The sequence below is a fragment of the Palaemon carinicauda genome, chromosome 6 (assembly GCF_036898095.1).
Source record: "Palaemon carinicauda isolate YSFRI2023 chromosome 6, ASM3689809v2, whole genome shotgun sequence".
Lineage (NCBI taxonomy): Eukaryota > Metazoa > Arthropoda > Malacostraca > Decapoda > Palaemonidae > Palaemon > Palaemon carinicauda.
The window spans coordinates 140106377-140131376 of NC_090730.1; the positions used below are offsets into that span (position 1 = coordinate 140106377).

At 50.3% G+C, this 25000-nt stretch overlaps 1 protein-coding gene across 1 annotated transcript in view; it reads left to right on the forward strand.

The window, feature by feature from the left end:
- mTTF (mitochondrial transcription termination factor) overlaps positions 1-25000 on the forward strand; it is a 121460-nt gene that overhangs the window by 9606 nt on the left and 86854 nt on the right. Inside the window, exon 2 of the mRNA XM_068375449.1 lies at positions 5153-5276. Coding sequence (XP_068231550.1) covers positions 5153-5276 — 124 coding nt within the window. The remainder of the gene's footprint in view (positions 1-5152; positions 5277-25000) is intronic.

Genomic DNA, 25000 nt, shown 5'->3' on the forward strand with positions numbered 1-25000 from the left:
ACAGTCGTGGACTGTGTCTTCGGCACTCAGAGACCTCCGAAGTCCAGTGCAGCTCTGTCTTGGTCCCGGGGGCTGAGAAGTGCTCGGCAGAAGGTTACCTCCCAACTTGCCGATCTCTTTGTGTCGTACTAGTCAGGCACATCCTCCGAACTCCTCCCACCTCCGGCTGTCCACCAGAGGAGGTATTATGAAGTTCTAGATGAGCCTTGCTTGAAACTACCTCTTCACCACTCCCTTGAGGAGCTGATGAAGAGGATCTCCCAAGAGAGGCTCTCTTCTCATCAGGTTGTGTTCTCAGCCTCTGAGATCTTGAACCAAAAAAAGTTTGCGAAGTACACCATGCAGGCTTCTTCGTGGCTGGATCTTTGGTTGAGATCCGTGGGAACCCTGGTACGGACTGAGGAATTTTCTAAGGAAAGTACCATGAAGGCGATGGAGACCTTCCTTCTCTCAGGCACTCATACCATTGAGTTTCTGGCCCACCAGGTGGTGAACTTGTGGGCCAATACCATCTTGAATCGTAGGGATGCAGTGACTGAGAGATTCCATCAGCAGGTCCCTAATGTTGAGATTGCTAGACTCTGGAACTCCTCTCTGAAGGGTGCCTTGCTTTTCGAGTCTAAGGACGTCAAGCAGGCTGTGGAGAGGTGGAGGAAGTCTAACTAAGACTCACTCCTTCATAGGGCCTTGACATCTCGGCCCTACAGACCACCAGCTCCTCTGAAACCCACCCACCCACCTAATCCAAACCGTCAAGTAGTAATACGGCAGCAAAAGACAAAACGGTATCTAAGAAGCCCTTTCCTGTCAAGGGCTGGAAAAGTACTATGTCCACCTGTGAAGAAAAACAACAGAGAGGTGGATGCCAAAGCCGCAAATGTTAGGGTAGGCGATCCCCCTGCTTGTCCACCAGTGGGGGGATGCCTACAGAGCTGCTTGTTCAGGTGGATGCAGCATGGGGCTGAACCCTGGACGATCTCAGTGATTCGTTCAAGGTGTCGCATCCCGTTCATTTCATCTCTCCCTCCACTGACCAAGAATCCAGTGCTTGTGAGCTCCTTTGCAATGGGATCAGTAAAGGGGCAGGGCCTTCAGGCCGAAGTCCAGACCATGTTGGAGAGGGTGTTCTCCAGTAGGTACTTGACAGATCCCCAGGTTTCTTTAGTTGACTCTTTCTTGTGGAAAAAGCATCTGGAGATGGAGACTAGTCATCGACCTCTCGGCTTTAAACAAGTTTGTCAAACAGACTTTATTCAGCATGGAGACGGCAGACACGGTCAGACAAGCGGTAAGACCACAGGACTTCATGTTTACACTGGATCTCAAGGATGCATACTTCTAGATCTCAATCCATCCATCTTCAAGGAAGTATGTAAGATTCAACATTGACGACGGGATATACCAGTGCAAGGTGCTGTGCTTCAGTCTTTCTACACCAACTCAGGTCTTCACAAGAGTATTCGCCCTCGTGTCATCTTAGGCCCACAGGCTCGGCATCCTTCTCCTACGTTAAATGGATCCTAGCCGACTCGATGGCAACTCCTCTTCAGCACTGAGACAAACTTCTGAGGCTTTGCTAAGATCTGGAGAAAATGGTAAACCTCCAGAAATCATCCCTACTTCCCACTCAAACACTGGTATACCTTGGCATGATTTTAGACACCAAATTGCACAAAGCCTTCTCATCAGACGACAGGGTAGTGAGGCTGGGAAAGGTTGCAAGACCTTTTATCAGATGAGAAGAACTCCCAGCCCAGAGATTGCTGTCTCCTCGGACACCTATCATCTCTGGCCCGTCTAGTTCCCAATGGTCACCTCAGCATGTGATCCCTCCAGTGGCAACTGAAGTCCAGTTGGAATCAGGCCGGCGATTCCCTGGCCACACTGATCTCCATGGTACCAGAGGAAATGACTGACCTCGGATGGTGGCTGGCAGATGAGAATCTGCTGAAGGGTGTCAAACTTCTCGTCCTTCCATCAGATTTGATGCTGCTTTCTGATTATCATTATTATTATTATTATTACTGGCTAAGCTACAACCCTAGTTGGAAAAGCAAGATGCTATAAGCATAAGGGCTCCAACAGGGAAAAACTAGTCCAGTGAGGAAAGGAAATAAGGAAATAAACTATGTAAGTACTGTAATGAAAATTAAAATGAAACATTTTAAAAACATTAACAACATTAAAACAGATATTTGATATATAAACTATATACGAACTTATGTAATCCTGTTCAACATAAAAACATTTGCTGTGAGACTGAACTGTTGAAGTTCTACTTATTCAACTACCCAATTAGGAAGATCATTCCACAACTTGGTCACAGCTGGAATAAAATTTCTAGAGTAGTGTGTAGTAATGAGCCTCATGATGGAGAAGGCCTGACTGTTAGATTTAACTGCATACCTAGTACTATGAACAGAATGGAACTGTCCGGGAAGATCGAAATGCAAAAAATGGTCAGATTTATAAAAAATCTTATGCAACATGCACAATGAACTAATTGAATGGCGGTGCCAGAGATTAATATCTAGATCAAGAATAAGAAATCTAATAGACTGTAAGTTCATGTCCAACAAATTAAGATGAGAATCAGCAGCTGAAGACCAGACAGGAGAACAATACTCGAAACAAGGTAAAATTAAAAGAATTAAAACACATCTTCAGATGATGCATCAAAAGAAGGGGATGGGGGCACGTGCTGCACCACACAACATCAGGCCTTTGGTCAGAGTCAGAAAGGTACCTTCACATTAAGCTCTTAGAGATGAAGGCTGTATACATGGCCCTTCAAGAGTTCCACCAGGTCCTCTTGCGGGTCACTCAGTGGTGGTGATGAGTGACATCACCATGGTAGTGACTTACATCAACAAGCAAGGAGGTAATTTTTCGCAGCTCCTATCCCGTCTAGCAGTAGAGATACCGAGATGAGATGGGTAGAAGTCCACTCCATCTCACTATCATCTCGCTTCATTCCCGGCAAGAGGAATGTGCTTGCCGATAATCTGAGCAGAGCAACTCGGATAGTGGATTCCGAGTGGTCTTTGGATCATATAGTAGCCAACAAAGTCCTGACTTTGTGGGGTTCTCCGACTGTGGACCTGTTCGCAACGGCCCAAATCTTCAGACTCCTGCTGTACTGCTCCTCAGTCCCAGACACCAAGGCTCTCTGGCAAGATGCATTCCAACAACGGTGGGACAACATCGACGTTTACACCTTCCCACCGTTCTGACAAATGAGAAGAGTACTCAACAAGGCTAGAACATTGGTCAGTCTTCCAATGACCCTCATACTGTAGCTCCGCCATGGCATCATGCAGAATGGTTCCCAGACCTTTTGCTGCTCCTGACGGACCTTCCAAGAGAACTTCCTCCATGACGCAATCTACTTGGACAACCCCATGTCAACATATTCCACAAAGTAGTAACTTCGCTACGTCTGAATGCTTGGAGATTATCTAGCATCTCCTCACTGGGAGAAGATTTTAGAAACAAGTTGCGAAGACGATGTCTAGATATATGAGGAAAACATCAGCTTCAGTCTGCCATTCGAAGTAGAACGTCTTCTATGGTTGGTGTCGTGGAAGGAGTATTTCTACACTCAATGCCACTATTCCAGCAATAGTGCAGTTTCTTGTGTATTTGTGAGGTGAAATGCGCCTCTCAGTTTCAGCGGTAAAAGGATATCGCTCAGTCTTGAGTCTTGCCTTCACACTGAAAGGAATGGACATTTCCTCATCGCTAGAACTTTCCCTCCTCATACGGAGCAATGAACTTAACTGTCCTCAGTCAGAAGTGAGACCTCCTCCTTGGAACGTGGTTAGGGTTCTTCGGTCTCTATACAGCCCTGGCCTCACTATGAACCATTACGCCAGAGAGCAGATCGCCACGTAACATAGAAGATGGCGTTCCTACTCGCGTTGACTTCAGCCAAACAAGTCAGTAGGCTTCATGGTCTCTCATATGACATCGCCCATTCAAGGGGATGAGGACAGGTAAGCTTCAGCTTCTCCCTGAATTTGTTACCAAGACTCAGAATCCGGGGATTTCGGATCCTAGATTTGACTCCTTCCGAATAACGAATCTTTGCTCTGTAACCGACGCCCCAGATCTTCTGTTACTATGGCCAGTAAGATGTTTGAGGCGCTACGTCAAGAGAACAGCAGCAGCCCAACCTCAAGTGGTCTTCAAAAGAAACTACTCTGTGGCGCAGGCGTGTGGAATCGTCAAACTACTTTCACCCCCCACTACCTGCAAGATGTGACTTACAGGAACCTCGATACATTCTCTATTGGTCCTGTGGTGGCTGTACAACAGCTGGTATAGTACCCAGAGCTCCTTATTGGACAAGTAGCAGATGGTTGATGGCTTTGGTTACCCGGTTTTAGTGTGCATGAATGAAAAGAAGTGTCTGGCTCTTTTCCTTTCTTCATTCTCCCCTCTCTTGGGGAAATCAGCATCCTGGGTCCTCTGCACAAGCTGTGATTAACCATTGTAGGTAAATCATTGCACTCTTGTGTAACCTAGTATTGTTCCAATACTTCACGAGGCAGTATTGAGAATGTTTTGGTCAACTCTGTTATTTCTACAGACCTGGAATATCTTATACAGTACCTTGCCAGTCACATTGCTAGTAACTCAACACAGCTTGTGTACGTCGCAGACCATGTTTAGCAAGGTTTAGCGAGGTGTTAGGGTTTCCTTAATTGCAATATGAGAACCCCGGTTAAGGCCAAAGGCCAGATTGGCAGGGATATCCACTCTCCTAATGGGCGAGTCAATTCCTACAAATAGCTTTGGTTTGTATTCCAGTCACGGAACAAATTTGGAAGTAATTTGTATTTTTCCTAATGATACAAACCTGTAGCTATTTATACATGCTTGCCCGCCAACCCTGTCCCCCCATCAAAGTCCTACCTCCAAGCAAAGTGAAGCACAGTCACAGGTGTGTGAGTGATAGGGGTAGCTAGCTACTCCCCGCTAACTTGTGGAATGGGTAGTTAACCTACGCTAAATTCTAATGGTTCGTCCTTTTAGCTTCGCCGAAAGTAATACCCCTATGAATAGCTACTGGTTTGTATCGTTAGGAAAAACACAAATAACTTCCAAATTTGTCATTTTAAAATTTGTTTATTGTGTTTTAAATTTTCAGATATCTTCAAGGTAGAGATATTGATGATGATATCACAGTATCAGACTCTATTGTTGGTCAAGAAAGGAATGATGGACTTCGAACAAAACTGTGGCAGAAAAGAGAGAGAGAACTTAGCAGAAAGGTAATGTGAAATTTTAAACATTTAAACTTACCCGCTTGTTATGTAACAATAGCTTTATTCTTCTGTCCGGCAGAAATTCAAAACTCGCGGCAATCGCATAGATATGCTAGGTGTACACTAGCGCCACCACGGTAGCTAGGCCGAACTATTCCATCTAGCACCAGATTTTCTTCTGCCGCCATTCTGGCAACATAGAAGGAATTCACTCGTGATTAACCTGGATTTTAGCAGTATATTGGTGATGTACTCTTATATACGATTTTTGGCATACGCTTATTTGGTTTTGTTTGATATTTGATCGCTATGTTATAGCTTAAAAGGTAGGATTAGAAATTTTTCAACCTATTTTAAACTAACGAAAGTATTGTGATAGGTAAACAACCCACCTCATCGATGACGTCACAGTCATATGACGTAAGCTTGAGTATGACTTGCATTTTCTTTCTTTTTCTACAAAGAATGATAAGTTAATACTATCTTACAGAATATTTAGTTATGTAAAATAAAAGGATTATGTTATTTTAAGAACATTTTTTGTCCTTATAGTATGCTTTCTTTGGATAGTCTTCGATCTGTTTTAAAGATTATCTAGCGTTCAGTTTATTTATTTTAGGCAGTCCTCCGTCTATCGTTACAGTACTGTATTACTCTTTGTATCAATATTTGTGAAAAGTACATTTTTCTTTAAAATATTAGATAAAAGGATTATGTTATTTTACAATTATATTGGTCCTTTTAGTATTTTTTCTTTAGCTAATCTGTTTACAAAGATTAAACAAAATTAGCTTTCAGTTAATTTTTATACGACGTAGTATTCATGACAATCGATATAGTCTCACGATTCTTTGTATCGTTGTTTACTTGTTCGTTTTTGGAATGCTAAATTTTTTTGTTTAATATTTATAAATGTTCCAATTGTTAAATGTGACTATTCGTTTTTTATTGGAACCCCTTAAGTATTAAGGGTTGGTTTAAATATACTGTATAGGTATATTCTTTATTTCTATATCTATTAATTTAATATTTGTTCCGTAACCGAAATACAAACCACGCTATTTACAAAGGGTTATTACTTTTAGCGTAGCTGAAATGGCGAGCCATTAGAATTTAACGAGGGTGTATTACCCCCGCGCTAGTTAGCGGGGGGGTAGGGGAGTGGTAGCTAGCTACCCCTCCTCCCCCTCACACACAGGAGAATACTCACTTTCACTTTTGGCTCGGACTGTGACAGACGTCTCTGTCTTGGTCCTCGCTTGGCAGCCATTGTCTGTTTTGTCTTTACTTAATCGCTTACTTTTCTTTTACTCAATATATATGTAAACATGTTTTCATGTTTGTATATATATTTGAGTATAGAAATAAGTAAGTTTCCTTTTCAGATGTGTGTGTGTAGTGTACGATATCTACGTGGAGGCCTCGGCAGTTAGGCCACCACGGCCTAATTTTATGGGTTGCGATCGAGTTTGACTTCGGTCTTTCTCTCTCTCTCTCTCTTGAGGTCGTTCACCCTTTTACTATGTTTTACTACGCCCTTGTAGCTTCCTTCCCGTGTGGGTGGGGTTGCTACGCCGTACATTTTGTCTCAATTAGTTTATGAATCTAATTGTAGTTGTTAATTTTTCAGCTTGTAGAACGATTCCTTTCGGGGTTTTCGTTTTTTTCTTTAGTGTTCATTCTTTTTTTTAAATTACATAATTACATAGTTACATAATTATAATTGTTATAATTCTGTTTTGGTTACAGCTCTCCTTCCGCGAGTGTAAGTGGTTGTGAGGGCACGTGCCTGTTGTGTAATTCTTGTTCCTTTTCCTCGGGATTCCTCTTCGGAGCCTTCCCGGGGGAATGAATGTGTACTAATATTATTTGTTTTATTTTTTTTACAGTTACCGATCTAGTTCGTTTCTATAATATAGCAACGGTGTGAGCTGTCTGGTTGAGTCCTGGGAATTCGGCTGTTGCTTCCTCCCCCCTTGTATTGTCGTCAGGGGCGTGTCTCCTTCTACTGGTAGTACTCCCGTGTCGACGGACAGCTCTCCAGTTCATTTTAGAACAGTCAGGAGGCTTGCCTCCTTGGGCGGATAACTTTCCTTCCGAGGGAAGTTTTTTTCCTGTCCAGGCTTGAGCTTTTCCTCTTTTGGGGGGTTCTTCTCTTGCCTTTTTTTCGTGCGACTATGCTCTTGGTGCTGAGCGGTCGCACCTGCAGTTTCGCTCAAGGGGCTGGGCAACTGCAGGGGCTCCTCTTCGGAGGATTGCCCCTTTTAGGTCACTGGCTGACCAGTCTCTTCCACGAAGTGTTTCTCTGTCGTTCGCGAGAGAGTACACTCATAGAGACTCCTCTTCGGAGGTTTCTTCTGTTGCTGTTGCTGTTGGCCTCCCTCGCCGTAAGGCCCTCCGTCCGCCTCGTCGTAAGGGCCTCTCATCTCCCTATAAGGGTGCTTGAGGCGCCTTTTTGAATCTCCGTTTGCAGCCTACAACTTCTTTTTCTCGATCTTCCGTCTTGGTGCAGATGGACAGCAGTCTAATCTCGTCTCCCGACGGGCAACGGTCTTCCCGACGGACAACGGTCTTCCCGACGGACAGCGGTCTTCCGACGGACATCAGTCTCCCGGCGGACAACGATCCCTTCGGGGCAAAGGGTTGCCCCCACGGGGGTTCTTCCTTTGCGTGTCAGGGTTTCCCTGCGCGCCCTTCTGTTCGTCAGCGCTCTCCTGTTCGTCAGCGCTTTCAAGATGATCTTCCCTGCGGTTCCTGTTACGTGCCCTGTGCGCCCACGTTCGCCCTCGCGATCTAGAACTTCGGTTCAGGTCGGGGTCAAGGACTCTTCTTTGCGCAGGCTTCCACGCGTAGCCTTCTGCTCGTCAGCGATCATCAGCTCGTCAGCGATCATCAGCTCGCCAGCGATCGTCAGCTCGTCAGCGATCATCAGCTCGCCAGCGATCTCCGGATCGCCCACGTGTGTTACAGCTGGCACGCCAACGTTCTCCAACACTTCTGAAGGAACATGGTTCGCCAGCTACTAGCTCAACTGCGGATGCTGATCGCCATCGCGCGACCCTCAACTGCGGATGCTGATCGCCATCGCGCGACCCTCAACTGCGGATGCTGATCGCCATCGCGCGACCCTCAACTGCGGATGCTGATCGCCATCGCGCGACCCTCAACTGCGGATGCTGATCGCCATCGCGCGACCCTCAACTGCGGATGCTGATCGCCATCGCGCGACCCTCAACTGCGGATGCTGATCGCCATCGCGCGACCCTCAACTGCGGATGCTGATCGCCATCGCGCGACCCTCAACTGCGGATGCTGATCGCCATCGCGCGACCCTCAACTGCGGATGCTGATCGCCATCGCGCGACCCTCAACTGCGGATGCTGATCGCCATCGCGCGACCCTCAACTGCGGATGCTGATCGCCATCGCACAACCCTGAACGATTGCCCGCTTACGCATGCTGCTCCTCATCGCACAACCCTGAACGATCGCCCTCTTGCGGATGCTGATCACCATCGCACCCTTTCACGCGATCATTCACCTGCGCATGCTGCTCGCCATCGCACAACCCTGAACGATTGCCCGCTTACGCATGCTGCTCCTCATCGCACAACCCTGAACGATCGCCCTCCTGCAGATGCTGATCACCATCGCACCCTTTCACGCGATCATTCACCAGCGCATGCTGCTCGCCATCGCACAACCCTGAACGATTGCCCGCTTACGCATGCTGCTCCTCATCGCACAACCCTGAACGATCGCCCTCCTGCAGATGCTGATCACCATCGCACCCTTTCACGCGATCATTCACCAGCGCATGCTGCTCGCCATCGCACAACCCTGCACGATTGCCCGCTTACGCATGCTGCTCCTCATCGCACAACCCTGAACGCTCGCCCTCTTGCGGATGCTGATCACCATCGCACCCTATCACGCGATCATTCACCTACACATGCTGCTCGCCATCGCTTACCGCCAGCGATCTTCTTCACCTACGCGGCAGCACGATCCCTCGCCGTCACGCCCATTCGCCTGCGCGCCCGCGCGATCGCTCGCCTGCGCGCCCCGCGCGATCGCTCGCCTGCGCGCCCGCGCGATCGCTCGCCTGCGCGCCCGCGCGATCGCTCGCCTGCGCGCCCGCGCGATCGCTCGCCTGCGCGCCCGCGCGCCCGCGCGATCGCTCGCCTGCGCGCCCGCGCGATCGCTCGCCTGCGCGCCCTCGCGACCGCTCGCCTGCGCGCCCGCGCGACCACTCGCCTGTGCGCCCGCGCGACCATTCGCCTTTGCGCGACCGTTCGCCCTCGCGCGACCATAGTTCGCGGCGAATTCCACAGCCGGTGGTAGCAGCAGGGACGCGTGCTCCTAGGCGGCACTCGGGATCACCTCCATCCAAGCACAGGTTGGTAGTGCAGGACGAAGACAGGTCAGTACAGCATTCTTCCCACCTTCTTTTCAGGCAGGAACCGTCGTGTCCTCTCCAAAGGATCGCCCGATCCCTTTCACCTTAGCGAGGATTTCGGACTCTGTGTCCTTGGAGCAGCAGACATGGTTTGATCCGCTGGCACGGGCGTTAATGAGGGTTATGAAACCAGCACTCACCGGCCAGGGTAACAAACCAGCGGCTGTCTCTCCTACGCTGAAGAGAAAGAGAGGAGTGGACTTCGTGGTGACTTCCCCCAGGGCGAAGTTGGTTCCCAAGAGGTCGGTCTTGAGGGTCCCCTCTCCTGCACGAGTACTCTCTCCTTCTCCCGCCCTGGAAGGATTTTTGGCGGGGGGGCTTTCCGTTGAAGATTTCTCCATCGGACAAGGGGTGACTGCTTACCTCTTCCTCTGGGAGCTTACCAGGTTCTTTCCCTCCTCGGTTACGGCCCGAGGTTTGGTTCAAGGAAGCTACAGGAAGATCAAGGGTACTTTCCTCCTCTCGAGCTCAGGCACCTTGGCCTTTCGTCGTTAAGTATCTACTTGCGGACAAGCTCGATGTTGTACCATCTGGACGCACTGACTGAAGGCTTCCTTCGGGTGTCTCATCTGTGGAGGTCAACGACCTCAGACACCCTTCCATCCTTGAGAAGAGTTTTGTCTTTGCCCAAGGACAGAGACTTAAACATCTGCTGTGCGGAGTAAATCGACTTCCGGTTTCACTCCTCCAAGGCGCTTTCTTCCAGACTCTGCAGGGCTCCAGCTCCCTTTTCTTTCAACCACGTCGGCCTAAGTTATCGGCTACGACAACTGGGACAAGGTGTCCAATTGCAGTTTCCTCCTGTCAGGAACAGATGGCACGGGAGACTCCCCCGGGGGGGCATAGTCCTAAAAGGAGTTCACGAACTCTAGGATTGCAGGTTTTTTCGCTGGGAGGATGCTTAAGGTTACTCATCCGAATGACAGCTTCCCGATGCCCATTCCCGCACAATCTCTGTGAGTAGCCAAGGATATCGCGCCTGCCGTCTCTGTCAGCGAATTCAGTGTCTCTGAACCTCTATGCCATAGCATCAGCAGAGTTGCCCGGTTGGGCAGAATGATCCATACCTTAGGCGAAGGTCTTCCTTAGGATCATCGACGGCTTCACCCCCGGCCCCCTCAGTCGATCCTTTCTTGTAAGGAAGGATCTGAGAGGGGATGTCCATAGTCGACCTCTCAGCCCTGATCAAGTTTGTCGAACAAACTTTGGCCAGCGTAGACCAGCAGAATCGATCAGACTGGTAACGAGGCGACAGGACTCCTTTAACCCTGGATCGGAAGGACGGGTACTTTCAGTTTCCATTCCATCCATCTTCCAAGGTGCTCGTCGAATTCAGCCTAAACTGCAAGTATTCCTGCTTATGATGCAGTGTGGCTATCCCGCCGTGGCATAGCAGGTTTGTTTCCCCAGAGAACTCTCCCTGCCTTCCTCTTGGCCGCTCAGGTGCAGACTTCCGCCTCCTCTGCTGTTTGGAGGGCTGGTCAACTCCGGTAGGCTCGGGTTTCGACCTTCTTCAGCGCCGGGAAAAGCTTCCGAATGCTGACCATGAGTGTGGGCTCATGGTATTTTGCTTGGAGCCTTCTCTTCCTCTGCCTCAACATCTGGAGTATCTGGCCATGATATTGAGTCAACCGCCTTACCACGTTGGAAACCCCGCTTCTCGTCCGTCCAGCGAGGTTAAGCAACGTCGGTACTTGGATGGGTGACCACCTGGGGACGCCAGATTCTGTTACCACATCCTCCGAGCCTTCCTTTCGGTTGACTGTGGCAAGACTGAGGAGAGTCGCAGTACCTGTTCTCAGTCAAGCAGAGTTTTCAGCCCTACCTTGGAACGTTTCCTAGTTCTTCTTTCCTCATTGACCCGTTTATAGTCCGAACGGTCGCCTCAGGATAAGTTCCATGTGGGGCGATCCAAGTTCCGGTGGCTTCAGGCAATGTTTAACCGGACTCCCTGGCCCTATGGGACCAGCGGAACTATTAAACCTGCAATGGGTGTTGACCTATGGAGCCTCTTGATGGTAGTGGATATTCTCGTCCTTTCCCCACATTTTTGATGCGGTTCTCGGACTCGTCAAAGGAAAGGGGGGGGGGCATGTTCCGGTCCAGGCCTATGGTCAAGACCTGAAGGATACCTCTCCATCATTCAGGCAGGCTTAAGGGCCTTAGTCTGGCCCCTCTTCAGATCCTACCGCTCCTGCCAAGTCGCCCCGTTGCGTGTCGACTTCATGCTAACCAGCAGGGGACACATTTTCACACCTTCACATCTTGCAGTAGAGATACCGGGATGATTGAGATTCTCTCAATTCCACCATCGGCTCTCTCATTCCAGGCAGGGGAATGTTTCTCTCAGACTATCCGAGCAGAGCCTCATAGAGAGAGTGTACCTAAGGGTCTTTGACCTTGGGTAACCAGCAAGTGCTGGTCTGGGGGACCTGATCGCGACAGCTTGGAACCTCAAGCTTCCGCTAGTTTTCCCCCCAGTCTCAGACCCCGAGACTCTGGCAAGATGCATTCCGGTGATGGTGGGACAACTTCGACGCCTGCGTCTTCCCTCCTTTTTGTCTGCGGACAATGGGTCTCAACAAAACCAGGTTGTCTGTCAACCTTTCAATGGGAGAGCTCCACTGGGACTATGCGCAGAACGGTTTCTGGACCCTCTGCTTCCCCTGACGGAACTCCCGGGAGAGCTTCTCCCACGGCGCAGACTACTCAAGCAACCACACTGCGACATCTCTCCCGAACCGGGACGTCGCTTCGGCTTCATGCCTGGAGACACTACGCTTCCTCCTCTAGAAGAGACAACCCGCTACAGTCGCGGTACGGAGGTCGCGTCATCTGCGATAGTCATCCACAGGGGTCTCCCAGGCAAAGTGAAGAGTCTAAGGTGGTTGGTGCCGTGGGAGATATACCTCTTCCCGTGAGGCCTCTTCTCCAGCAATAACGGTCTTATTCGGCGGGAGGAAACTCCTTTCCGCTCTTGGCAATGAAGCCTGTCGCTCAGCCTTTCCCTGACCTTCAGGCTTAAAGGAATAACTTTTTCCTGCCCGCTGGATCTATCCTCGCTCATGCGAAGCTACGATCGTCCCTGCCCTAGTCGGAGGAAGACCTCCAACTTGGAGCATGGCTCGGACTTTTAGTCCTTTAAGAGATCTTCTCAAGACCCTTTTATGACAGGCCTCGGATTGTATTCCGCCTTGGGTCTTCTGCTCACTCTGGCCACGGCCAGTGTGTAAGCAATCTCCTTGGTCTCTTACTACTCCCCCCCCTTTCTAAGGAAGAGGGGAAGGCAACATTCAGGCTCGCTCCTGAGTTGTTGGCTAGACTCAGAATCTGAGGGTCCCGACCCTTCGGTCCGATTCATTCAAGATTTTGAGTCTCCATTCTGTGTCTGATGTCCCAAGACCTTCTCTTTCTTGCCAGTACAGGAATCGAGAGGTTAGCGCTGGGAACAGCTGCAGTTTGGCCTCAGTTGCAGCCGATTTGGGAACACAAGGAGGACATGGGGGGAGAGTCACCAGTATACCTCTTCAGCCCGGACTCAAGGACATTCATCTCGACCTGTCTTCAGACCCTCCCCCGTCACGTCGCCCTACAGCACGATGTTGGATACATCGCAACGTCCCTCGCCTTCGAGTAATACTACTCTGTGACGCAGGTGCTACAAGCTGGAGTCTGGAAGCGTCTGATGACCTTCGCAGCCCGCTTCCTGCAGGGCGTGACCCACAGGAGTCTCGATACGTTTTCTATCGCTCTGTGGTGGCTACACAACAGCTGGTCTAACCTCAGGCTCCTTTTTGGACAGGTAGCAGAAGGTTGAGGGCATTGTTATCAGGTTTTAGTCTGCATGAACGAAAGAAGTATGTCTGGCCCTTACTTCTTTCTTCATCATCCCCTCTACGGGGAAGCAGCATCCTGGTCTCTGCATAGCTGACCTCGAACCTCTGCAGGTAAACCATGCTTCCTTGTGTTCCGAGTATTGAGTCAATACTGTCGCGTCCCCCATACCCTGACGAGGTGGTATTGGGAACGTCCTAACCCAGAGTTCCTTCTGGAACTCCAGGTCAACTGCCTAGGACGGGTCACACTTCTTCCTTCACACACAAGCTTACGTAGGCCACATGGTTCCTTGCGGTGCAAGGAACTTGTGAGGTGCAGGGACTCCTTTTCTCGAGTGCGACTCACTCGGATTCTGAGTCCCCGGGTAAAGCCAAAGCCAGTATGGCTGGGGACTTTCCACCCTTCCTAAGGGATAAGTCACCCTTTGTAAATAGCGTGGTTTGTATTTCGGTTACGGAACAAATGACAAATTCGAAGATAATTTGTATTTTTCCTAACCATACAAACCTTAGCTATTTACACATATTTGCCCGCCAGCCCTGTCCCCCAAGACAAGTCCTACCTCTAAGTGAAAGTGAGTATTCTCCTGTGTGTGAGGGGGAGGAGGGGTAGCTAGCTACCACTCCCCTACCCCCCCGCTAACTAGCGCGGGGGTAATACACCCTCGTTAAATTCTAATGGCTCGCCATTTCAGCTACGCTAAAAGTAATAACCCTTTGTAAATAGCTAAGGTTTGTATGGTTAGGAAAAATACAAATTATCTTCGAATTTGTCATTTTAATATTTTATATAAAATATTTTGTTACATTTTATATAGGATTCAGTGACTATTACATTCTCATTCAAGCCCTTGACAGAATAGTAAGATCTCCCTCTTCGGAAGTGTCTACTTTTGGTTTTATGCCAAAGAGTTTTAAAATGCAATTGTTCCGTAACTGAAATACAAACCACGCTATTTAATATGGGTATTACTTTCGGCGTAGCTGAAATGACGAGCCATTAGAATTTTAACGAGGGTTTACTACCCCCTCGCTAGTTAGCGAGGGGGTAGGGAGGGGTAGATTGCTACCCCTCCCCCCCACACACACCTGTGATTAGCTCACTTTGCTTTTGGCTCGGGTGACGATCAGACGTGTCTGCTCCCACCCTCGCTTACTTTAACAGCCTTTGATCTTTGTTTTTTGCTTTTTCTTTTATAGTGTGTTTGGAAGTTGGCCTCTACCATGCGGAAGTGTCCCGGCTTACCTGACCACCCTTGCGGAACTTATATGTCGGCGGTGGACACAGACCCTCACATCTTGTGTCCTTTTTGCAGGGGCCAACGGTGTGAAAGAAATAAAGTATGTGGTGAGTGTAGGGAGTGGTCTACCTTCCAGTGGGAGAGGTTTTCCCGGCGCCGGAAGAAGTCCAAACGGGCTATTTCTCCTTCTGGGGTTTCCTTGAAGAAAGAAAATCCCAAGGACTCTTCTTCCGTAGCCCGAACCACCTCCGAAGCTCCCACTCGATCGGTCTCTCCCGAGAGGCCGTCGAGTGGTAGCGTAGGCCATACTTACGTTCACCAACCTCGGAGTCCGGGAGAGGGAGTTGCCTCCCATAGCGAGGCAGCTCCTCCTCCTCCCCCGGGGGAGGATATTTCTGATAACAATGTGTCTAACAATTATTTGTGACAGCTTTGGGCTTCCTTGGGGCTTCAGGGTTCACCCTCCAAGGAAGCCCTGTTTGACATAATCAGGTTGGGGGCTGCTGTCAAACAGTCGCCGACGGTAGCAGAGGTTGATCCTCTGTCTATCGTCGGCGCTGTTGTGGCAGGGGCTTCCGACGAGTTAGGTCAAACCCCTGCTATGGTTCCTGATGTAGCTGAAGGCTTAGTTCCCCCCTCCGAACATCCTTCGAGGGAGGAGCTAAGTCCAACGATCTCTCCTGCAGGTGATTCTCCCCCTCGGGGGAGTTCACTAACAGTGACTCCTCTTCAGAGGACTACCGATGATCTGCCTGCTGCCCCCAGAGGACGTATCAGATGGAAAGCTCGCCCTCCTCTTCGCCGTAGAGGCCTTCCTTCTCCCCACAAGGGAGTTAGGAGGCGCCTCTTTGGTTCTTCATCTTCGCAGTCCCCCGCAGAGGATCCTCCTCGCCGTGCACCGATCGTTGCAGCTGTATCCCTGGACCTCTCTGCAGATCGTTCACGATCTCCTTCGCCTGCCAGACCTGCTGACCTCCCGTCTCTGTTCTTGGTCGCTGACGCGCTGTGGGCGCCCATGCACCCTGTTATCCAACGGGCATCGGTCCCTTCGGGGCAAAAGGGGCTTTTTCACATTGTAAGTAAGTCCCTTGAGCGCCAGGTATCCCCTGCGCGCCAACGTTCTCCTGCACGCCCACGCGCAATGGCGCGCAAGCGCTCGCCTGCTGTTCCTGAGACATCACTTCAGAGACATCCTGTTCCAGGGACAATGCGCCAGCGATCTCCTGTTGCTGAGACTACGCGCCAGCACTCTCCTGCTCGCCAGTGCTCACCTGCGCGCCAGCGATCTCCTGTACGCCAGCGATCTTCTCCTCGCCAGCGCACATCTGCACGCCCTCATCCTGATGCGCGCCACGCGCGCCCACGATCTCCTGCTCGCCAGCGCTCTTCACCTACGCGCCAGCGTTCGCCTGCGCGCACACGATCTCCGGATCTGGGCGCAGGAGGGAAGAATCTTTCTTCTTCCCGTCAGCGATCTCCTACGCCCCTTCGGACCTCGCTTGCTTGTCAGCCCTCGCCTGCGCGCAGTCTCCATCGCGAGCACCTGTTCCAGCTCCTGCGCGCCCACGCGCTAGGGGTATTTCCCCTGCGCGTGCGCGCATGCCTTCTAGAGCTCATAAAGATCCTGCGTGCTCACGCGAGCGCGAGCAATCACCTTCGCGCGCGCAAGCGCTTGCACACCCTTCGGCGCACCCTCTGCTTTCGCCAGATCGCGCACCTGCGCGCCCATTCGCCCAAGCGTCATAGATCGCCTGCGCGCCCAACGAGCCATCGCTCGCCAACGCGCCATCGCTCTCCTGCACTCCAGCGCTCGCCTGTGCGCCCTCACCATCATTTCCGCGCGCGTACCAGGGAAAATCCCATCGCGCGAGCCCCCGCGCAAAGCTACAGGAACGAGAGCCTCCAGGTCGTCATCTTCACTCCACCCCCCCCCCGCAAGCGCAGATCAGCGCTCCCGCAGGAGGAGGGGAAAACTCCGAATAGGTCCAGGAACCAACCTCCTTTTTCCCTTTCTTTTCAGGCAGGCCCAGTTGTAGTTTCTGCTCCGAAGGATCGCCCGATCCCCTTCCCTCCAGAGGGAGTCTCTTGACAGCACAGCTGTCATTAAGCAGACATGGTTCGGGTCCCCTGTCAGAGCCGTCATGCAGGCTTTCAAACGTGCCTTCTCTGAGTTGGGCCTCAAATCAATGGCAGCTCCGACCCCACTGAAGAGGAAGAGAGGAGTAGAAGTCGTGGTAACTTCTCTTAGGGTCAAGCTGGCTCCCCGGAAGTCCTTGAGGAAGGCTCTTTCCCCCCCCAGACTTTCTCTCCCTCTCCTGTGGACGAGGATTTTCCATCCTCAGGGGAGTCTACCGAGGTGAGACGTTCTCCCATCGCACCAATGGGAGAAACCCCACCTCGTGCAGGAGAATCGTCCTGGGTTGGGGCGGAGAAGAGCCCACAGACGTCATTGTTGGAGTCCTGTATTCCTCCCAGGAGGGAACCTAAGGACTCTAAGACCATCCCCAAGTCATCCTCAAGGATTCTACCAGAGCCAACAAGACCCGCAGAGAATGTCCACGTGTCCCCCCAAGAAGAGCCTTTGGGGACGGGAGACTTTGCTGCCAGTTCTCCAGGAGAGGAGCCATAGGAGTCAGAGCATGCCTTCTGGCAGGTTCTGACCCTGATGAGGCATCTCAACGGGTTCCCGGATCCTGAGATTCCTCCTCGAGAGGGCAAGGACACAGTCCTGGACCGAGTCTTTGGCACTCAGAAGCCCGCTAAGGCCAGTGGGGGTTTGCCCTGGTCCTAAGGGGTGAAGAGTGCCAGGGATAAGGTTGAGGGCCAGCTCTCCTAGCTCGCCTCATCCAGCCGTTCCACTGCTGGCAACAAGCTCCTCCCTCCTCCTCGTATCAACCAGCGGAGGTACTTTGAGATCATGGAGGAGTCTTGCCTAGCTCTCCCCTTGCACCATTCGGTGGAAGAGCTCACCAAGGGAGTCCCTCTAGAGAGGCTCTCTAGCCGGCAAGTGTCTTTCTCGGCGACAGAGATCCTAAGTCAGGAGAAGGTTGCGAAGTGTGCTATGCAGGCTACTTCATGGCTGGATGTCTGGCTGGGGTCTCTTGGCATCCTGTTGCGATCCGATGACCTGTTTAAGGAGAGCACCAGGAAGGACTTGGAGACCTTCCTCCTTTCGGGCACCTGCACCATTGAGTTTCTGGCCCACCAAGTCTTGAACTTGTGGGCCAATTCCATTCTGAAACGACGTGATGCGGTGGCAGAGAGGTTCCACACGAAGGTCCCAGCCGTCGAGGTCAGCAGGCTCAGACATTCTTCCATTTTGGGAAAGAATCTGTTTGAGCCTAAAGACGTGGAACAGGCAGCTGAGAGGTGGAGGAAGTCCAACCAGGACTCTCCTACATAGGGCTCTTACATCAAAGCCCTATAAACCCCCAGCACCTCAACAACCTCGCCCGTCCAAGACGACGAAACCGGCAGTGGCAGCAAAGGTAAAGGTGTCGAAGCCCTTTCCTGTCAAAGACAAGAAAGGCAAAAAGTCCTCCAGGGGAGGGAAAAATCCTAGAGGGAGTGGCTGAGGCCGCAAACGCTAGGATTGGCAATCCCCTTGCATGTCCACCAGTAGGGGATGCCTACAAAGTTGCGCAATCAGGTGGCAGCAACTCGGGGCCAATTCCTGGACGATTTCCGTAATCAGTCAGGGATATCGCGTCCCGTTCACAACATCTCTACCTCCCCTGACAGCGGATCCAGTGTCGTTGAGCTCCTTTGCCATGGGATTGGCAAGGGGGCAAGCCCTACGGGCAGAAGTCAAGACCATGTTAAAGAAGGGCGCTCTCCAGGAGGTCGTCGACGGTTCCCCAGGCTTCTTCAGTCGACTCTTTCTTGTAAGGAAGGCGTCTGGAGGCTGGAGGCCAGTCATCGACCTCTCAGCTCTGAACAGGTTTGTCAAACAATCCCCGTTCAGCATGGAGACGGCAGACACAATCAGACTTGCAATGAGACCACAAGACTTCATGTGTACACTGGACCTGAAGGACGCGTACTTCCAGATCCCAGTCCATCCGTCTTCAAGGAAGTACTTAAGATTCAGCCTAGACAACAAGATCTACCAGTTCAAGGTGCTGTGTTTCAGTCTCTCCACAGCACTTCAGGTATTTACCAGAGTGTTCACCCTGATTTCTTCGTGGGCACACAGGAATGGCATCCGTCTCTGTTATCTGGACGACTGGCTGATCCTGGCAGACTCGGAGTCGACCCTTCTTCGACACCGAGACAAGCTTCTGGGACTTTGCTAAGATCTAGAGATCATGGTAAATCTCGAGAAGTCTTCTCTGCTTCCAACTCAGCGACTGGTATATCTAGGCATGATATTGGACACCAATCTCCACAAAGCCTTCCCATCATACGACAGGATAGCAAGGCTGAGGAGGGTCGCAGATCCTTTCCTCTGACCAGAAGAACTCCCAGCCCAATCGTGGTTACGTCTCCTCGGTCACCTTTCTTCCCTGGTCCGTCTAGTTCCAAACGGTCGCCTCAGGATGAGATCTCTGCAATGGCGACTCAAGTCTCGGTGGAATCAAGGACACGATTCCCCGGACGTCATGGTCCCTATGGGTCCTGCGGAACGGACGGACCTTCAGTGGTGGGTGACAGACGAGAACCTACGAAAGGGAGTGGGTCTTCTCGTCCTCCCCCCGGATTTGATGCTGTTTTCGGAGGCCTCAAAGAAAGGGTGGGGGGCCCATGTTATGAACCACAGGACCTCAGGCCTCTGGTCAGAATCAGAAAAGTGCCTCCACATAAATCTGCTAGAAATGAAGGCCGTATTCCTGGCACTTCAACAGTTCCAACAGTACCTGGCGGGTCACTCTGTGGTGGTGATGAGCGACAACACCACGGTAGTGGCTTACATCAACAAGCAGGGAGGTACCTTTTCAGAGCAGCTATTCCATCTGGCAGTAGAGATACTGAGATGGACCGAAGTCCTCTTGATTCCACTATCAGCAAGTTTCATTCCAGGCAAGAGGAATGTGCTCGCCGACAGTCTGAGCAGGGCATCCCAGATAGTGAGTACCGAGTGATCTTTGGATCGTCTAGTAGCCAACAAAGTCCTGACTTTGTGGGGTTCCCTGACGGTGGATCTGTTCGCGACAGCTTTGAATTTCAAGCTTCCGCTGTACTGCGCCCCAGTCCTGGACCCCAAGGCACTCTGGCACTCTGGGACAACATCGACGTATACGCGTTTCCCCCGTTCTGTCTGATGAGAAGGTTACTCAACAAGACCAGAATATCGGTCAACCTTTCAATGACCTTGATAGCTCTGCTATGGCATCACGCAGAGTGGTTTCCGGACCTTCTGCAGCTTCTGACAGAACTCCCGAGAGAACTTCCTCCACGACGCAAGCTACTCAAACAACCACACGCCAACAGCTTTCACAAAGACGTAGCTTCGCTGCGGCTTCATGCCTGGAGACTATCCAGCATCTCCTCACAGAGAGAGGCTTTTGGCAAAAAGTTTCTGAAAGGATGTCTCGACATCTGCGAAAGTCATCCGCAGGGGTCTACCAGGCAAAGTGGAGAGTTTTCTGTGGTTGGTGTTGTGGAAGGGTTATCTCTCCACTCGATGCCACTATTCCAGCGATAGTGGAGTTTCTCGTGTATTTGCGGGAAGAAATGCGCCTTTCAGTCTTGGCAGTGAAAGGCTATCGCTCAGCCATAAGTCTAGCCTTCAGGCTCAAAGGAATGGACATTTCCTCTTCGCTGGAACTTTCTCTACTCATACGAAGTTATGAACTTACCTGCCCTCAGTCGGAAAGGAGACCTCCTCCATGGAACGTGGTTCGAGTTCTCAGGTCTCTTAAGAGACCTCCCTTCAAACCATTACGCCAGGCTTCTGATCGCCACCTGACTTGGAAGACGGTGTTCCTACTTGCTTTGGCCTCGGCCAAGCGAGTCGGCGAACTTCATGGTCTCTCGTATGACATCGCCCATTCAAGGGGATGGGGGGAGGTAACGTTCAGATTCGTCCCTGAGTTTGTTGCTAAGACTCAAAATTTAGGAGTGCCGGACGCTCGGTTCGACTCTTTCCGGATTTCGAGTCTTCGTTCTGTAACAGATGACCCAGACCATCTCCTACTGTGCCAGAACAGCTGCAATTCGTCCTCGGGTGCAGGCATTGTTTGTGAGCACCGGAAGGACAAAGAGGAGGGTCACTAAGAATACTATCTCAGCGTTCATTCGCAAGGTTATCCATCATTCCCTGAATCCCGACCCTCCTCCGTCACGTCACCCTAGAGCACACGATGTCAGGGGCATTGCTACATCCCTGGCCTTCAAGAAGAACTACTCAGTGATGCAGGTTTTACAAGCAGGGGTTTGGAAGCGTCAGACGACCTTCACAGCCCACTACCTACAAGACGTGACCCACAGGAGGCTCGATACGTTTTCTATCGGCCCTGTGGTGGCAGTACAACAGCTGGTTTAAACCCCAGGCTCCTTAATGGACAAGTAGCAGAGGGTTGAGGGCATTGTTACCCGGTTTTAGTCAGCATGAATGAAAAGGTATGCCTGGCCCTTATTCTTTTCTTCATTCTCCCCTCTCTTGGGGAAAGCAGCATCCTGGGTTCTCTGCACAGCTGACCTCAAACCACTGCAGGTAAATCATGTTTCCTTGTGTTCCTAGTATTAAGATAATACTGTCACGTCCCCATACCCTTACGAGGTGGTATTGGGAACGTCCTATCCTAGAATTCCATCTAAAGGACTTCAGGTCAACTTCCTAGGACGAGTCACACTTCATTCCTTCATACACAAGCTTATGTAGGCCGCGGTCCTTGCAGAGCAAATCACTTGCGAGGTGCAGGGACTCCTTATCTTTGAGTACTAACACACTCAGATACTGAGTCCCCCGGCAAAAAGCCACTTACCACCCTACCTAAGGGTTGAGTCACCCATATTAAATAGCGTGGTTTGTATTTCAGTTACGGAACAAATGACAAATTTGTAGATAATTTGTATTTTTCCTAACTTTACAAACCTTAGCTATTTAATCAAACTTGCCCGCCAGCCCTGTCCCCGGGAAGTCCTACCTCTAAGCAAAGTGAGCTAATCACAGGTGTGTGAGGGGGGGAGGGGTAGCAAGCTACCCCTCCGTACCCCCTCGCTAACTAGCGGTGGGGTAGTAAACCCTCGTTAAAATTCTAATGGCTCATCATTTCAGCTACGCCAAAAGTAATACCCTTATTAAATAGCTAAGGTTTGTATAGTTAGGAAAAATACAAATTATATACGAATTTGTCATATTTTTAGTGCTAAATTAGTGCAGTGAATTTTATTCAATACAGTGGAGGGTGCATCTGTTCGGACATGTTGTTTTCCTTGCCTTAGACCTCTTTCAAGCTCCCGGACCTATGGTAAAAGTAAAGTCGATCGGCGAAAGGAAGCGAGAGGCATTAGCCTGGCGCCGAACGTCTTGAACAGAAGTTTTCTCGAGCGTTCCTGTTGACGATTCCCAGAACGCTCACCCTCGCCCTCGCCGTAAGTAAGGCGAGGTAAAAGTGTTTTCTAACATTAAACGGCCAAGCGCCAGGCAACCGAACATGATGGCGTGCACCAGGCGGCTGACCTTGATGGCGCATGCCAAGTAGCTGAGCATGATGGCGCTCGCCAGGAGGCTGAGCGTGACGCCTCGTGCCAAGCTAAGCATGACAACAACAGAGCGTTGGTCATCGAGCACTCAGCAGGCTAGCTACTAACGCTGCTGTAAGAGTTTGACTCGATGTTTGTAACTTAGTGCAACTTCTTGGTTTCTCTTGTTTGATGATCGACCGTTCTAGACGCAATCGGCATAGTTCCGAGCGTCTGAATCGCGAGCGTTATTGTTCTGAAAGTCATGTAGCACCAAGCGTCAAGAGCTTGCATGGCATCAAGCTTCACACAGTTGAACTTGACGTCGAGTGTCAAGTAGTTAATCATGACTCCGAACGCCAAGCAGTTGTGTGTCGTCGAGCATCAAGTACTGTAATTGAACATGACGTCGCATGTCAAGCATAGCTCCAAGCGTTTAGATCGCGAGCGTCTGAATCGTGAATAGTATTGTTCCGAGAGTCACGTGACCCTGAACGCCAAGCAGTTGCATGGCGTCTGGCTTCCAACAGTAGGACTTAATGTCTACATGACCATGAGCGTCTAGCGTTGGAACTTTGTTACGCCAGGCGCTATATTAAGAAATAAATATTAACTAGAAAGATATTATGTTCTCAGACCAAGGCCTGCTTGAACTAATTCTTGGTGTCTGTGGGAGAACAAGAATTAAACCTCTAAAGCATTGGGGTCAGAATTCAGGACCTTAAGGAGTTGACTCCTAGGAAACAAGACATCTTTACCTAGGTTAGAGACTTGTAGGAGGAAGGGAGTGACTTTCAGAAACTCATGAGAGTTTTTTCTGAAGAGTTTCAATTTTATTTTGTACCTGCTGCTCCTCGTCCCGCCTTCAGAGTTTTTCGCTAAGGGAGACGTCGAAGGAGTCTCTAGTTATTATTTTTATTATTATTACTAGCCAAGCTACAACCCTAGTTGGAAAAGCAAGATGCTATAAGCCCAAGGGCTCCAATAGGGAAAGATAGCTCAGTGAGGAAAGGAAATAAATAAATGATGAGAATAAATTAACAATAAATCATTCTAAGAAAAGTAACGTCAAAAAGACAGTGCTGATAGGGCAGTGCAATAGCGCATCCTCAATGCAGCATAAAGAACCTAACTGCAGATGTTGGTGCAGCAGCACGTTCAGCTGCAACAGCAGGAAGTGCATTAGGGCTTTTGTGAGAGAAGGCAGTGTCCCTTTTTTGCTGTGTATGTCCTGTCAGGATGTCAGAAGTTGGCAAAGCTTTAGTTCAGACTGATACGGATCTTGTTCCTGAGTCTGGTGTTATGGTACAGGCACCGCCGATTCCGCCATACTGGTTTCCGTCTGCTGAAATGTTATGTAAGCGAGGAAGGCGAGTTCGCGATCGAAGTTTTCTTCACCAGTGTCACCTAATGTTGATCCTAATTGGACTATGCTGCTAGCATGGAGCAGCGGCTCTCATCTTGGACTATGCTGCTAGCATGGAGCAGCGGCTCTCATCTTTTATGCAGTCTTATCAGCCTGCTGTTAGCAAAGCGATGGTTCGTCGTGATTCATATCAGGACGCGTTGTCGCACAGGCAGCCTATCAGCAAGCTAAATGTTGAACAGCGTGATAAGGCTTCTATATCCCATTGAGTGTCTGCTTCTCTTGATACCAGACATCAAGTGGCCAAGCATGTCATCGAGCGTTTACCTTCCAAGCGCGGCGACGATCGCTAGGCAGCTAAGCGTGGCATTGGGCGTCAAGCTGAACGTGACGTTGGGCGTCAAGCTGAACGTGATATCGAGCAACAAGCTCGTGATATCGAACGTCAAACAAACCGTGACGTCCAACGTCAGTCACATACTGTTCGAGCTACGTCCAGAGGACAAAAGTTCTCTATGGAGACTCAGAAGACTATGCTTGCAGCAGTAAAGAAGGTCCACTGGATGATCTCTTTAGATCTCCAAGATGCTTACTTCAGTCTACCAGAAGGTTCGTGTATGGGAGGAAGTTGTCCAGTTTTGAGTTCTTTGTTTCGGTCTAAGCGCCACCCCTCAAATAGAGGGTGTGTCTGTGAGGACATATCGTTGTTTCTTATCCTTAGACCTCTTCGAAGGAATGTCGATTTGAAACTTCTTCCAGCTCCCTTTTCCCGGAGAGGAAAAATATCGAACGATAAAGGAAACGAGAGGCTTTAGCTCCCGAGCAGTCGCCTACTCGAGCATACCTTTTGACGCCTTACAGGTCTCTCACCTTCATCATAGGAAAGGTGAGGTGAAAGTTTTTTCGTCGTCTACAGATGACTCGGCACCCAGAAGAGGCTGGCATCAACTTCCAGACTTCTAAAGAGGAAGATGGACACAGTCAATCAGCGTCCTTTCTTGACACTGCAAGCTTCTGGTTGTAGTCTTTCGAACAGTTCTGAGCGTTTTTTTCTTTCTACCGAAGAAAAACTCTCCTACCAAACATCCATTTGGGATGTCAGCAACTGTCATATAACGTCCAACTATCTCAGTTGCAGGACAGTTGTCTGAGCCTAGCATGGCTTCAGTTCATGCTCCTTCTCCACCATCAAACTGGTTATCG